Source organism: Loxodonta africana, chromosome 9 (genome assembly GCF_030014295.1).
Source record: "Loxodonta africana isolate mLoxAfr1 chromosome 9, mLoxAfr1.hap2, whole genome shotgun sequence".
NCBI classification, from domain to species: domain Eukaryota; kingdom Metazoa; phylum Chordata; class Mammalia; order Proboscidea; family Elephantidae; genus Loxodonta; species Loxodonta africana.
The window spans coordinates 24,594,427-24,610,137 of record NC_087350.1 but is presented as its reverse complement, the minus strand read 5'-3'; the positions used below and the strand labels follow the sequence as shown (position 1 = coordinate 24,610,137).

General features: G+C 41.4%; 1 protein-coding gene across 6 annotated transcripts in view; it reads left to right on the top strand.

Moving 5' to 3' along the window:
* NTRK2 (neurotrophic receptor tyrosine kinase 2) overlaps positions 1-15,711 on the top strand; it is a 444,402-nt gene that overhangs the window by 19,541 nt on the left and 409,150 nt on the right. For all 6 annotated transcript variants that reach the window (XM_064291176.1, XM_064291175.1, XM_023544718.2 and 3 more), the window contains exons 2-3: positions 13,801-13,875; positions 14,172-14,243. In XM_064291176.1, coding sequence (XP_064147246.1) covers positions 13,801-13,875; positions 14,172-14,243 — 147 coding nt within the window. The remainder of the gene's footprint in view (positions 1-13,800; positions 13,876-14,171; positions 14,244-15,711) is intronic.

Genomic DNA, 15,711 nt, shown 5'->3' with positions numbered 1-15,711 from the left:
TGGCATAAACAGTTAAGCACTCAGCTATAATCAAAAGGCTAGCAGTTTGAACCCACCCAGAAGTGCCATGGAAGAAAGGCCTGGGGATTTACTTCAGAATATCAGGATTGAAAACCCTATGGGGCACAGTTCTATTCTCACACACAGGGGGTCCCTATGAGCCAGAATTGACTTGATGGTAACAGGTTCTGTTTTGGTTTTTTTTGGACCAGTCAGTTTGTACTCCATTTCCTCTTTTTTTTTTTTTCCTGTCTTTTTCACTCTTTCTAACTGCAAGGTCTTTAAAAAATATATCTTTTTTTTTTTTTTTTGATCAATCATGTATCCCTTGATTTAATTAACAAGTGATTTGTTTAGGACTTTGAGGCACACTAACTGTTGCTTTCTGCAAAATCATTTCTCTTTACTGTAGTCTTACATGTCTCCTTCCCAACATCTTTGGTAGTTTAACTTCAAATAAAGTAATCTCTAATGGTCTATAAAAGTAGTTACAGGTTACAAAGAGAAGTAAAAACAGTGAAGATAAAATTGGAAATGCCCATTACATTCTCTCTCCTTATTCCCATGGCCTCTAAATATTGGCTGAAAAATTGTGCCCAAATCAAAACAGATTTTTACAGACGTCCTAAAAATTTACCACGCGAATAATTCTCTTTTCTTGTGGTGATGCCTGATGTTTCTTTTTCTGTGTGCCATGCTTGATCTGTCCTGAAGCTGGAGCAGAAATATTAGTTCCAAAAAATGGTCTTCATATGGAACGATTCGGTCTGACCAGAGGCCAAGAGCTTTCCAAGTTGGGTCCTGCTATCATGAGCTCTGACCTGAATACGTCTTAGGATTCTGAAGGTCCTGACTAATCATTGGAGGGTCTTCCTCCTAGTCAAAAATGGAACGTTGATTGGCTTGAAATAACGGGCAAAGACAGAAAAGGCACTAAAAAAAAAAATTATGTGTTGGATCAGAGTTTCAAAAAGATTTTACTTTTTTATGAACATACACCATGAAAAATAAAACTAATTGTAGATGAAATTACTTGCTAATTCATTTCTTGAAAACATCTATAATTCTAGAGCATTAGTATTTTGTACATAATGGCCACTTAATTTGTGTAGAATGAATATTAGAAATGTCACAAGCAATCAGTTTGTCATCAGTGTTTGAATAACTAGTATTTTATACAATAAAGTTAAAAAGGCAAAAATGAGAGAATAAAGAATTAAAAAAAAAAAAAAGAAGGGCCAAGAACTCTGGCTAACTCTAATGGTTAACATAGTTGCTGTAACTGAGCATAACATTTGTCCTCAATTTCCTGGCAGTGGAAAGAGAAACTTATTGAGAAGGAGAATGCCCACTAATTCCACAGGAACACAGCTTTGTCTGGCATGAAGTTCTGACAGGAATTTCTTCCTCAGGGACGATGAGTGACGGAATGCGCGGCTTTTATGCAAACTGCAGAAGTAGATTTCATTTTATTTTTTCTTCCTGAGAAAGCCAGTGAAGGTTGGGGGAAAGGATGAGGCCACAGTTCTGGAAGAAGGCAAAAGTGGTCCAAGAATTTAAGTTTCTGGTGCTGCGGTTATAAAACCCATCCAACTCAGGGCTTTTGAGAAAGGAGAAGGAAAGCATTTCTCTGAGACATCCATCCTGAAATACCCTTGGTTGAGCCAGGCTTTGAAAGAAGCTTGCCTGCAGATGATGTGAGGCTGTCCTCTCTGACCAGAGCCTGGAAAATTTTATTCTCTGTTGCTGGTTAATGCCAGACCCTTGCTCTTTGGAAACCAGACAAGCAGATGGTGGGGTTGACATCCTTTTACAAAGACCAAGCAGCCTGGCCTGCATGTTGGTCCAGGTGAAAACCACCATCCTGAGAGGAGGAGGCACAGGCACCCTCAGACAGACCCAAGCCTGCAAGGGAAGCAGCCCTATGCCTGCCTAGAACTTGGGCAAATGCTTGAGACTCCAGAGTTCCAGCCCGTAGAGCTCCGCGTAGATGGTTTTGGCCTAGAAGCTGTTAGGAGCAGGTGTGACCAGACTGCTTCCTGGCATAGAAAAGGCCTCCTCAGGCCCCCACGGTGCCTCCACCTCTGAGAGTTATGCCCCCCACCAAGGGCCTGCCAGGATGAATTAGCTTTAGTGTGCACCGACCCAAGTCGCTGAGCTAGTGGACGCGGGTTTCTGCTTGTTCTGTATTGACCAGCGTTCGAGTATATCTGCCCAAAAGAAAAATTTTCACTTAAACATCAACTTAAGCCTCTTTCTTGATAATACTTCAGTATTAGGACTATTTTTGTCCTGGAGCTCTTCCTAGTTGAATAGGGTAAAGCCAAGTCATGGTATGTGTGAAGCTACTTGTCTCCCCATTTGCTGTGACAGGTTGGTGAGACCTAGTGTAAAATATGTAATGATACTAAGTACATTAGTTGGAAGGAAAAATTTTTTTTTTTTTTTTTACTTCAGGGAAAGCCACATCCCTTGCTCCTCCCTGGGATTGCATTTACTCTGTACTGAGTATAAAACTATCCTTGGCTATGTCTGTGTCATTTTAGCTCTTTTTTAAAAGCAGAGGAAGTTTCTAAATGTTCTAAAAGCTTCCAAAGGTTCAGATAGAAGTAACTTTGAAAAAATAAAAAGAAGTGAGTTGTCATTTTGTTGGATGACACTCATTTTAGGGGTCTCTATGCATGAAGAGGGAAACCCTGGTGGCGTAGTGGTTAAGAGCTAAGGCTGCTAACCAAAAGGTCAGCAGTTCAAATCCACCAGGTGCTCCTTGGAAACCCTATGAGGCAGTTCCACCCTGTCCTGTAGAGTCATTACGAGTTGGAATCGACTTGATGGCAAAGGAGTTTTTTTTTAATGCATGAAAAGGAGCCCTGGTAGCACAGTAGTTAAGCGATCAGATGCTAACCAAAAGGTCAGCAGTTCACATTCACCAGGCGCTCCTTGGAAACCCTGTGGGGAAGTTCTACTCTGTCCTATAGGGTCGCTATGAGTCAGAATTGACTCGATGGCACCTAACAAACAACAACATGCATGAAGAGGTGGTACCCTGGTGACCAAGTAGTTAAGAGCTTGCATGAAGATGTTGTCCCTGAGCAGTGCAAATGGTTAACACACTTAGCTCTTTCTGGAAAGTTGGAGGTTTGATTCCACCCAGAGATGCCTTAGAAGAAAGCCCCGGTTATTGCTTTCTGAAAAACCAGTCACTGAAAACTGTGGAGCAGAGTTCTACTCTGACACACATAGGGTTGCCATGTGTTAGAATCAACTTGATGGCAACTGGTGTGCGTGAAGATAACATATCAATATAGGTGGATGTTTGGATCGTTGAAGTCTCAGAGGCAATTACAAACAAGAATGAAATCAAGTGTCACAAAATATTTTATGAGCCAGGGAAATAACCAAGGTCAGGGAATATGCTCCAAACCTGCAGGGCAGCCACTGCTCAGCTCCCAGTGACTGTTGCCTGGAGGAAAGGTTGGTCCAGGTTGGCAGACCTTCTACTTTTTTCAAGAGAATGTGGAAATTCAGATTTTTAAGATGTGAAATCTTCCATGTTTGAAATGTTAGTGATTAATATGAAAATTAACAACAGCAACAAAAAGAAAACAAAGAACTCTGTGTCGACCAGATCCCATCACTCCTCCTCCTTTGTGACCCCTGATTTTAAAGTTTGCACGTCACTTCACATGTCACATTATTTGTGAGCTGGGGCCCAGTGCTAGTCAGCATGAGGGGTAATGCATTTTCCTGGTAGAAACTGATGTGTTTTATGTAGAAAGCCAACCTTAAGTTGTTGGGTTTTTTTTCCCATAACTAAATTTTCTGGTCATAAATTGTGGCGTTCCTGTTCGGAAACCCGTGATAGGGACTGATAAGAAAAATGCTGTATCAACACTTACAGAGAAATCCAGAGTGTAATTCCATTGTTCATAGTGTTTGTAAACAGTTTTTAAAAAATTTATTGTGGTAAAATATATATAACAAAAAGCTTGTCATTTTAAGTGTTTTTAAATGTATAATTCAGTGGGTTAATTCCATTCACCATGCTGTGCTAGCATCACCACTATCCATTTCCAAATGTTTTACATCATCCCATACAGAACCTCGGAAACCCCGGTGGTGTAGTGGTTAAGTGGTACGGCTGCTAACCAAAGGGTCAGCAGTTCGAATCCACCAGGCACTCCTTGGAAACTCTATGGGGCAGTTCTACCCTGTCCTATAGGGTCAGTATGAGTCGGAATTGACTCAATGGCACTGGATTCATACAGAATCTCAGTATCCCTTCAGCAATAACTCCCATTCACCCTGCCATCCCACCAGCCTCTGGTAAGTGCTAATCATTTTCTTCATAATATTTTGTGGAGATTTTCTTATAACATGTGTGTGCTGAAGAGAACTGATACATTAGCAAGCCCAAATTTCCTCTTTCACAGATGTGGGCAACTGGAGATGGGGCAAGGTTAAACTCACCAGCTAGTCCGTGACCAAGACAGGCCTTGATTCCCAGCCTCCTGCTCATTGTTATTGTTGTTAGTTGCCATCAAGTCGATTCTGGCTCATGGTGACCGCACGTGTGCTGAGTAGAACTGCTTCATAGGTTTTGAAGGCTGTGATCTTTCAGAAGCAGGACACCAGATCTGTGTTTAAGGTGTCTCTAGGTGGTTTCGAACCACCAATCTTTTGGCTAGTAGATGAGTGCTTAACCATTTGTACCACCCAGGGACTAACATTAATTGAGTTCCTCTTATGTGTTAGTAAAGTTTTCCAATTTTCCCAACAGCCCATGAAGCAGTTATTGTTGTTACTCCATTTTACAGAAAAGGCAACTGAGGCACAGTAAGTGAAGTACAAGTAAGAGGTAAAGCTGGTGGAATATTTTTATCTCTGACATTCCACCACTTCTTATTTTCCAGGCACTTGGATTCTTCAATTCCCAGGGTGTTTGGGGTGTTCTAGGAAAGTGCCGTTCCCAGAGCTTGGCATTGTGTAAGAATCTGGAGAAGATTCTTTATCATCTCCTGTTAGAGCTCTGAGTTGGAATCGACTTGATAGCACTGTTTTTTTTTTTTTTTTGTTAGAGCTCCCTGTAACCAGTCCTTGCTCCTGTTCATTGACTATTGTTTTGAGGCCCTGGCCATTTGTGAACATCCATGATGCAGAAAGTTTAGATGTTATTCTTTATCAAAGATGCTGAATTTACAAGTCCACAGTCCTGGCAATGTGGCACAGTGGGTACAAGCTCAGAATTTGGAGGCAGGGAGATCTGGGTTTGAATCCTGTTTTAGTAGCTGTGTGACCACGAGGAAGTGACCTGGCCTGGCTGAGCCTTCGCTTCTGCTTCTGAAAATGGAAACAATAGTAACGCTCTCCCGGTAGCACTGTTGCGTTACTGAGACAATCCCAGAGTACCCAGTGCCTAGCATATAGTTAACACTCCTTCAAAGGGAATTACTGGTGCTACTTCTACCTCTGGGAGCGCTTGTGGTGCAGTGGTTAAGCGCTGGGCTGCTAACAGCAAGGTTGGTGGTTCAAACCCACCAGCTGCTTCACTGGAGAAAGATGTGGCAGTGGCAGTCTCTGAAAAGATTTATGGCCTTGGAAACCCTCTGGGGGGCAGTTCTACTCTGTCCTATATGGTTGCTATAAGTTGGAATTGACTCCATGGCAGTGGGTTTGGTTTTTTTTTTGTTTTGTTTTGTTTTGGTTTACTTCTACCTCAATGGTCAAAAGGAAGCTGGAAGTGCTACTGGTGTACAGACTGTTCTGCTAGGCTGCCCAGATCCAGGTTTGAACGTGCTTACTTGGCTGTCCTTTCCATTCATGTCCTCATGGCTGGGGTGGATATCCATCCTCTCTCCAGAATAGGGCTGCAGATGAAGAGGGTTATATCTGGAGTCCTCTATGGCCTGTGACAGTGTCATCAGCTCCTGTTCATGGACTGATCTTCCAAACTCTTTCTCAGCATCTTTTTTGAGGAAAAAAAGACAGGTCCCCTAGCTGTGGACCCAGGGGCTGTGGCAAATTTCTTTCTTTCTTTTTTTAAGGATTATTACATTCCCTATGAAAGGAATCTCATGGCAGGGAGAACTCTATCAGAGTTGAAATGTCTCGCCCCCTTGGTTGTAAGGAATGGAGTTTGAGCTCTATTAACTTTTGTCAACTTTATGTATGTATGTATGCATCTAACTGACTTCTGTCTATCTAGCTATCATCTAGCTATTTATCATCTAGCTATCTCTATCATCTATCTACCTATTTATTTATGGGCGTGTGGACAGGGTACCAGAAAGTGATTGCATTTTGAAGAGTCACCATTTGAAATATTTACTACTATTTCCATTCCTTTTTGATGCATTGCCAAAGTACAGTTCAGGTAATAGAGCCTATGCTGAAGGGAAATTTTACTTTTGAGTAATACTGCTGGTGAGCTAGTACAAGGAAAAGATGCATTAGAAACCACTCTTTGTTACTTGGGACGATTGCCTAGAGGAATGATTTGATAGATTGTTAAAGCAAATGAGAAATCTTTTAAAATCTTATCAGTATCCTGCTTTGCAGGAAGCCACAATTCAAAAATGTTTCCGTGAATGTATGTAAAATTAGCTCCTCTCTCTTCTTTCCCCAAAAATCACCTGTAAGTTTTTCGTTAAGCCTAAAGGAGAGGAAATTCTTTACACTAAAGAAAACATCTTAGTAAAGTTCCTGAATTGTCAAGTTGAAACTGGGAAAGCTTTGGTGACAATATAGAACAAGATGACAAATAGTACGGACTTCGCTTATACTTGAATTCTCTATCGACTTTCCGGTCACCTTTCAAGGCCTGACCTCAGTGTCTTTTCTCCATTTGGCCTTCACTGATACTCCCAGCTGTATTTGTGGTTCCTTCCACTGGGCCCTTACAGTTCAGGTGTTTGTACTGCTGCTTAGAACTTTTTTTTTTTTTTCTCTGCTCATAAATTCTGGGACACTGAGCACTCTTCCTCCTGCGAATGTCACTGCTCTCAAGATTAAGAATCATTAGGCCAAAAGTTGAGGAGGCCATTTCTCGTCTTACATTCTTGAGACGGATGGTATCAGTGGCTGCTGAATACTCATCTGCCAAGGGCAATTAGTTTTTATTACTTAAAATATAAATAAGCAGTTGGTTTGAATATGTAGTATGCTTATAATCTAAAGTCCTTTCTAGATTGGGCAGACAAAACTTGCCTCCAAAATTGTCTCTCCATTTTCCTCTGTTGTCTTTGTTTCCTTAGTTTCGGCATGATAAATGAGGTTATTTTATATGGTCACCACCCTCATGCAGTATGGGGAGCCCCTGGGTGATGCAATGGTTAACATGCCTGGCTGCTAACTAAGAGGCTGGAGGCTCAAGTCCATGCGGAGGTGCCTTGGAAAAAAGGCTTGGTGATCAGTTCCCAAAAAATCTGCGATTAAAAACTGTATGGCACACAGTTCTGCTCTGATACACGGGGGGTTGCCATGTGTTGGAATCAACTTGATGGCAACTGGCTTGGTTCTGTTTTAGTTTGTTTCATCCAGTATATATTGTGTCTCTTTTGTACCTGTGTGTGTGTATTTGTCTGGTCTTTCCAGTGGGGTTATAAACATTCCAGATGGCGAATCAGTATATCTGTTCAATTGCTTTCAAGTCAGTAGGCATTCCTTGAGAACTGGCTCTGTTACCAGGAAATGGGGATGCAGTGAGCTGACTAAGACACCCTATGTTTGGGGAATTAACTCTTCAGTTGGCGAGTCAGATAGGTTTATAGGAAAATACTCCCATCCCTCTAATTCTTGAGTACAGTTAGACAGTAAATGCTAAAAAATGCCTACCAACTGATGGGAGAAGGTTCCGATTAGCTAAAGCATTTTCGGTGCTGCCCACAAATCGTTCAAACAGTATTCCAGGTATTGTAGGGTCCCCAGATCTAGTGAATTCATTGAGAAAACCCTAAATATGGGATCTGACTTTTAAGGGGTATATGATCGTCTCGGGATCTAATAAAAGTGTGAAAAACAACAGAGTTGTAAAAAACCCTCTGCTGTGGAGTTGATTCCAACTCATAGTGACACCTTAGGTTTCCAAGCCTGTAAATCTCTATGGAAGCAGTAAGTCTCTCTGGAAGCAAACTGCCACATCTTTCTCCCTTGGAGCCGTTGGTGGTTTTGAACCACCGACCTGTCGGTTAGCAGTCGATCGGTCGCTTTAACCACTGTGCCACCAGGGCCTCTTAACAAGGGTGTAACCCTCATAATATGCAAGAGTGCTATATACGAATTTGAGAAAGGAGGAAGGCATATTCTGGGCAAAACAGGATGGTTGGAGACCTGTGGCGATTCCACACAGATTACTGATGGAGGGGAAAGGCCAGAGGGACTGCAGGCCAAGGAGGTGAGTGAGAAAAATTCCGAAGAGTTATCAAGTTTAAAAATGGAAATCTATGCAATCTCTCTGCCATTATTAAAGGCTGCTGATGTGCCGTACAGGGAAGGAAGGCAACCTCAGCAGGTTAGCGAAGAAGAGGGTTGGTTTTCCATGAAGGGCCAATGCTCTGCTGATTTCGTATGAAGTCTTCTATGTGACGGGCTTCGCGATATGGGCTCTTTGGTGGGGAGGATGTTGTAGAGTTATGCGTTAAAACCCCTGGGCCTACACCTTCTAGAACAGTGGGCATAGGCCGGAAGAGTTGAGGCTGTCAGAGAGAAAGCTCATGAAAGAGTCTTGTGACAGAATGCCATGGCTTCTCACTGCTCTGCTGGGGAGAGAAACGCTTCTTGGAGAATTGTGTTCTTAAGTAAGCCTTGGCTCAATGTGGTGCAGTGGTTAAGTGTTTGGCTGCTAACCGAAAGGTCAGTAGTTCGAATCCACCAGCTGCTCCTTGGAAACCCTATGGGGTAGTTCCACTCTGTTCTATGGGGTCATTATGAGTTGCAATCGACTCGACACCCATGAGTTTGTTTGTTTGTTTTGGCTCAGTGTAGAACCCACCAAGTTTCACAGTATTTGCCTTTGTACTTGGTCTCCTGGGGGGGAGCCTGGCTGCATGGCCTGTTGAGGGAATCTTCCAGTTATCTGCCCTGACCTGGCTCTGCTTCTCTCCCTCCTAACCCTGGTTAGTTCCTGCAGCTGCTGCTCTTCTCTCCAGTGGCAATCAGATGAGGGAGCCTGAAAGACTGGTATTGCCAAGATTCTTGTGGAGGCACAGGGAAATCACCAGTAGGGGGCAGGCCAGCATGCACCTAAGCTTTCGGATTCTTGCCTGAGGCTCAGGACAGGGAACAGAGGCTCACACTGTCATTTGGGTGGTCCTGGGAACCAAGAACTTGAGCTGAGAAGCCCTGGGGTCCAGCTTCTCCACAGGCATTTCACTTGGCCTCCTTTTCTTTTCTATTCTATTCTTTTCTCCCTTCTCCTCTTTCCTTCTCTTTTTTCTTTTCTTTCTCTCCCTCTCTTGTTCCTTCATTTCTTCCTTTTTAATTTTTCTCCCTTCCATTTTTCTTTCTCTCATATTTGTTTCTTTTTTTACTTCATAAATTTCAAAATTTCAGAAAAAGTATAATCACAAAACAATGATTTCATGTACTTATATTCAGAACTGATGCTTTAACGTTTTTGTCTTATTTGTTATCATATATTTTTTTTTTTAACAAAGGAAGTAGTTTATTAGTGTAAGATTCTTTATTCCAAGACCCATCACCTTCTTTTTGAGGTGACCTTCCTTGCAAGCCTCTTTTTTATACTTAACATATATACTTGACTGTGAACACTATATCTTTACTGTTTTCTGTGTATTTTTAATAGTTCACATAAATTGGTGTGTGTGTGTGTATCTGTGCAATTTTGCTTATTTTCTTACTTAACATGGGGGTCTCTTTCTGTTTCAGTGTATAGATCTGATTCATTCCAACTTACGTATTTACCACATCTTATTTTTTCCGTTTTTGTGTGTATGGACACTTAAGTTGTTTCCAACTTTTGACTTTTACAGTATGACAGTGAATATTCTTGTATACATGTGTGTATGTGTGAAAATTTCTCTTGGATGAATAGCTAGAAGTGGAATTCTGGCCCATAAAGTGTGCCCATTTATAATTTCCCAGAGCACTGGCAAATTGCTCTTCAAAGTGGCTATGCCAATTTACGCTTTCTCCAGCAACATACGAAAGAGATTCCCTGCATATATTGTTGGACCTTAAAAATTTTTTTGCCACTCTGGACAACTGTTGTACGTCATTGTTGTTTTAGTTTGCATTTCCAGATCTCTTGTGGGATGAGCAACATTTTGTGTGTTTCTTGGACATTGGGAGTTCCCCTTCTACGAGCTGCCTGTTATTAACTTTATTGGCTTCCTTTCTAACCCTATGATTCCTCACTTAATGGTAGCTAAAGAGAGTTTCTTTTCTTTTTTTTTTTTTTTTAAAGAGAGTTGCTTAGGAGGCAGATTTCAGGAATGATTTGTAACTAGCAACAATGTTTTGGGCATCTCTACAGACGGCAGCTTACGAAGCTGTAACCCTTCCTAGGAAGTATGTAGGTCATGAACCAAACCGGTTGCTGCCAAGTTAATTCTGACTCATGATGACCCCATGTGTGTCAGAAGAGAACTGTGCTCCCCTGGGTTTCCAATAGCTGATTTTTTTGAAATCGATCTCCAGGCCTTTCTTCCAAGGACTTAACCTCCAGCCTCCCGGTTAGCAGCCTAGCGCATTAATTGTTTGCACCACCCACTAGAATATGCATTTTTAAGCCTAATTCCTAGCTCTATTGATGTCTCAACCTTTGCTTTTCTTTGCTCTGTGTCTTCCATTTTTATTTAACTCATTGTATTTTATTGAATACATCTGGGATGTATATAAATTAAGTGCATGATGAAAATTAAAGAAAAATAAAAGGCATAAATAACTGAAAGTTAAAAACAATTATTTGGGCCACAGACATTGATTAAGTACCTATTGAGTGTCAGGCGTTTGTCCTACACTTGGGGGTGACAGGAATGATCCAGACACGCCACAAAGAGCTGAAGAACCCTCAGGAGACTTCAGAACAGTGACAGCCCTATGTTAGCTCAGCCGTAATGAGTGGACAGGGTCTCCTGGAAGCTGTGACTGTGACCCCGAAGGCTACCTTGCCCATATTATCTTCTCTTTTTGCTGCCAGATGCATTAAAAAAACATTAAGATATAGGGCTCTCTGAAGGCAGCTCTTATTGTGAGATAATTTAGAAGGGTGAGGTCACTGTGGTCTCTATTGAAAATGTTAGTAGAATGGGCCTTGGAAAAATGTATCTAAAGTGTGATAATTTTGGAACATTTCATAAAAAACTCGATATTGAAAATTGTTGTTTTTGAGCTTCGGGCTTAGGTCTTAAAATGTTTCCTTCTCTGTGTGTGGTGGAAGGAGGGGAGGGAACAAATCTTTCCTGCACGTCTTCTGAGTGCCAGGCCCCAGGAGACAGAATAATGGGATCTGTCAGAGGAAGACACCTTCCATCTTGGAGGTGGCTTTCAAATGTAACAGGCAATAATATGTATGTGAATCTCTCTTAAACTATTTCTCTTAGGTTTAATTTTGTTTCCTTAGAACATTTATTTTATTTTTAAAATTGTTTTTTAAAAAAGGGCTACCTAAATTCTTCTTCCATGTATCTTGTCATCATTTTTTTTTTTAAAGTGGATCGAAGGGACCAATAGATGCTCTATCTTCTCCCCAATTGATTAGTATTTGCTTCATTTCAAGCTCATGTTGGTAACAGCAGGACTACATACTTGTTTTTAATGTCTTAATTGGAATTTGTTAAAAATACAGTAATATATATTATATATATTATGTAGGAAAATCTGTGAGTACTCAGGACTTATGGATATTATTTCAAGGTTTTTTTTATCCTCTATTGTGGTCAGGTGGGTATCACTGGTTAGTTCTAATGTATATGCAGTTAGAGTTTTCATGGGACCATTGTGAATTAAAATTTGTGACTCATAAATATGTTAAATTTAATATCTTGATTTCTTTCAAAAAGAAAATTAATTCTGGGACAACTTTCTGGAATACCTTTGTAACTCTAAGTGTTGTCCAACCATCCATCCGTCCGTCCGTCCGTCCGTCCGTCCGTCCGTCCGTCCATCCATCCATCCACCCACCCATCCATCCATCCATCCATCCATCCACCATCTGTCCGTCCGTCCGTCCATCCATCCATCCTTCATCCTTTGAGTACCTACCTTCTGCAAGGGACTGTGCTACGTGCTGTGGTTCATATTTGGAATTATAAAACAGTGTCTAAGTGTCTTCAGAGAGGTTGTGATCTAAGAAAATTGAATAGAAATAAATGTAGCACAAGTTGGAGTATAGGAAATTCCATAATGTAATGATAAATCAAGCAAAAAAAAAAAACATTGCTATTGAGTCAATAGTTAATTTTATTTTTTTAATTTTATATTTTATTTTGAGCATCAGGCTTAGGTCTTCAAATGTTTCTTTCTTTGTGGGTGGTGGAAGGAAAGAAGGGAACAAATCCTTCCAGGCAAATATGACACCATTTCAACACTGTCTACATGTACAACTCAGGGACATTGATTCCATTCTTCAAGTTGTGCTGCCATTCCCACTGTGCTTTTCCAAATTATTCCACTACTGTTACCTTAAACTCACTGCCCCCTAAACTTTCCATCCACCCTTTCAAGCTGCCATTGGCAGTTTGATCTCACATAGGTAATTCTTTGAAAAAGCACAGTGCTTAAAGCAGATTACTAACCATGATGATAGTTTGAATAGTTTAGTGTTTGTACTTCTAGAGACTCTATTGGTTGCAAGTGACATAAACCCAGATCAAACTAGCTTAGGTTAGTGACATCTAGCCTCAGAGCTAGCTGGATCCAAGGGCTCAAGTGACCTTTTTAGATTCTGTCTCTCTTTACATTTCTTAGCTCTCTTTCCTTTTGACTTCATTTGTGGACAGCCCCAAGCCTGTGTCATCCTTCAGCTATGATCCCAGAGAAAGAGAGAGCCCTCACTCTCCCAGCATCCATCTCTTTAATCATACGGAAGATTTTCATTGGTATAGCTCAGGTCACATGCGCATTTCAAAGCCAGTCGTCATGGCCAAGGGGGTAGAGTTCTCTGTCCAGCCAGAGGCACCAGTCCACTCCTATATTTGAAGGATTGGGGAGGGGTTGGGAAGAGATAGATGCCAACAGACAGTGCACTAGGGCATTGTGGGGTTTGTGAAAAGTGCTTCCTGAAAGAATAATTGGCATTGTTACTTGACAAAGGCATAGGAGGGGATGCTGGGCCAAGAAAAGACAGAGGAAGAAGAGAAGGAAAGAAGAAAGAAAATCCACTTCAGTGCCCCAGGAGGTCAAAGGAGGAAGTGATTGTTTATCTTGGAATGTGAGGAAAGATGGGATTTTTCTTGTGTAGTGATGTGTCTGTCACAAAAGTGAGGCACCTTTAGAGAGGTAGTAAATGCATTTTCAAGTTATTTTCACCTCTGTGCACAGGTGATACCTTGAAAAGGAAGGCAAACTGAAATTGTTAGTTGAAAGAGCAGTAAAAGATTAGGAAAAGAGGAAACCTGGTGAACCTGTCTCCCTGGTCAATCATGGGTTCTTCTCAGTCATACTCAATTTTGCTCCCCTTGTTGTATTAAAAAAAAAGCAAAAAGATGGTGAGGCCAGGGTGGGTGTGGAGGGATCACCTTGGGCACTGTGATGAGGTTGGATGGAAGTTACCCACTCTGCCATATTATTACCTACTTTCTGAGTCACTGGTTTTCACTTTCTGATTTTTCTTTTTTACAGTTACATTGCAAATCAGAAAAGATTAGAAGTCATCAACGAAGATGATGTTGAAGCTTACATGGGTCTGAAAAATCTGTGAGTACCCGGGACTTGCGTACTTTATTTCAGAGATTTTTCTTATGCTCTGTTATGATTGGAAACCCTGGTGGTATAGTGGTTAAAAGCTACGGCTGCTAACCAAAAGGTCGGCAGTTCAAATCCACCAGGCGCTCCTTGGAAACTCTATGGGGCAGTTCTACTCTGTCCTATGGGGTTGCTATGAGTCGGAATAGACTCGAGGGCAACGGGTTTGTTTTTTTTTTTTTCATAATTATGATCAGGTGGGCATCACTGGTTAGTTCTAATATGCATGCAACTGTGTGTTTTCATAGGACCATTGTGGATTCTGGGTTAAAATTTGTGGCTTATAAAGCATTTCTGAAAAACAGCAACCTGCAGCACATGTGAGTAAAAGTTGATCCTTTTGCTTCCCAGGACCCAGTTTATTCAGTATTTTTCTTTCCTCTGTTTATTTTCCTTCTTCTTTTTTTTGGTCTAAATCCCCCTTTTTAAAAGTTAGTATAGCTGTGCTAATAGCTAAGAAACATTAGCTTTGATTTTGTTAGATTTCTGAATAGCTTCAGAGGGGCACTTAGAACAGCCTGTTTATTCTCTTTCATGAATTTCTGGGCTGTTTCCATCTTGGACAAAGCAAAAGGCCAACGGCAAGGAGTCTGATGTGAAAACTATGTCCTGGTACAGCGTCCTTGATTCTTTCCCTTAGAATCATGACATGTTCCCTGGAAGACATCAAACTAATGGGATTGAAAGAAACTGAGTTGGCCTTGGCCTTTTTGGGAAACTAAAAATTACTAAATTCTTCCCCCTCACAGTAGACACCCTCTGAACCTTAATTTTCCCAAAGCTATCTATCATGGATTGATAAAAGTGGAGAAAAATCAATTACGGGGCACACCAAAGATGCAGGCAATTGTTAATAATGTGAAATGCTTCCCCCCAGTCATGTTGACTTGCTGTCGACTAAAAAAACCAAACCAAACCCATTGCCATCGAGTCAATTCCAACTCATAGCGACCCTATAGGACAGAGTATAACTGCCTCAGAGGGTTTCCAAGGAGTCCCTGGTGGATTCGAACTGCCGACCTTTTGGTTAGCAGCTGAAATCTTAACCACTGCACCACTAGGGCTTCCAATGTTGACTAAAGTAAGGGGGAAATATGGAAAATGGGGGTTTTATGTTGTTTGCTGCTAAATCATGTTAGATGATGCCATTTAGCCAATAAGGTATAGCCTTCCTGAGAGATTTCATTGCTAAACAGAAGATCACTTGAATGTAGAACATTTAGGCACCTCTAAGATGGCACAGTGGTTAAGAGATCCACTGCTAACCAAAAGGCCACCAGTTCAAATACACCAGCCACTCCTTGGAAACCCTATGGGGCACTTCTACTCTGTTCTGTACCATCACTATGCGTCAGAATCAACCTGACGGCAATGAGTTTGGTTTTGGTTTTGTTCATGGTCAGATTGGTGTCCCCTTCCCCCTACATTTTTTGTGTGATTTTCTGCAGGAAGATTGTGGTTAGTTGCTGTCGAGTTGATTCCAGCTCATGGTGACCCCATGTGTGCAGAGTAGAACTGCTCCATAGGGTTTTCAAGGCTGTGCCCTTTCAGAAGCAGATCGCCAGGCCTGTCTTCTTAGGCACCTGAGTGGGCTTGGACCACCAACCTTTTATTCTAGTAGTCAAGAATAACCATTTGTGCCACCGAGACACCTGCATTCCTTGGCCTTTTTGCCAATCCACTTTGCAGAGATACCTTTCATGTTTCATAGTCTACAGTTTACATGTCATTTTCACATCTGCATTACCACACTTGATTTTTTTCACACTAGGTAGGGAGATATTTTTT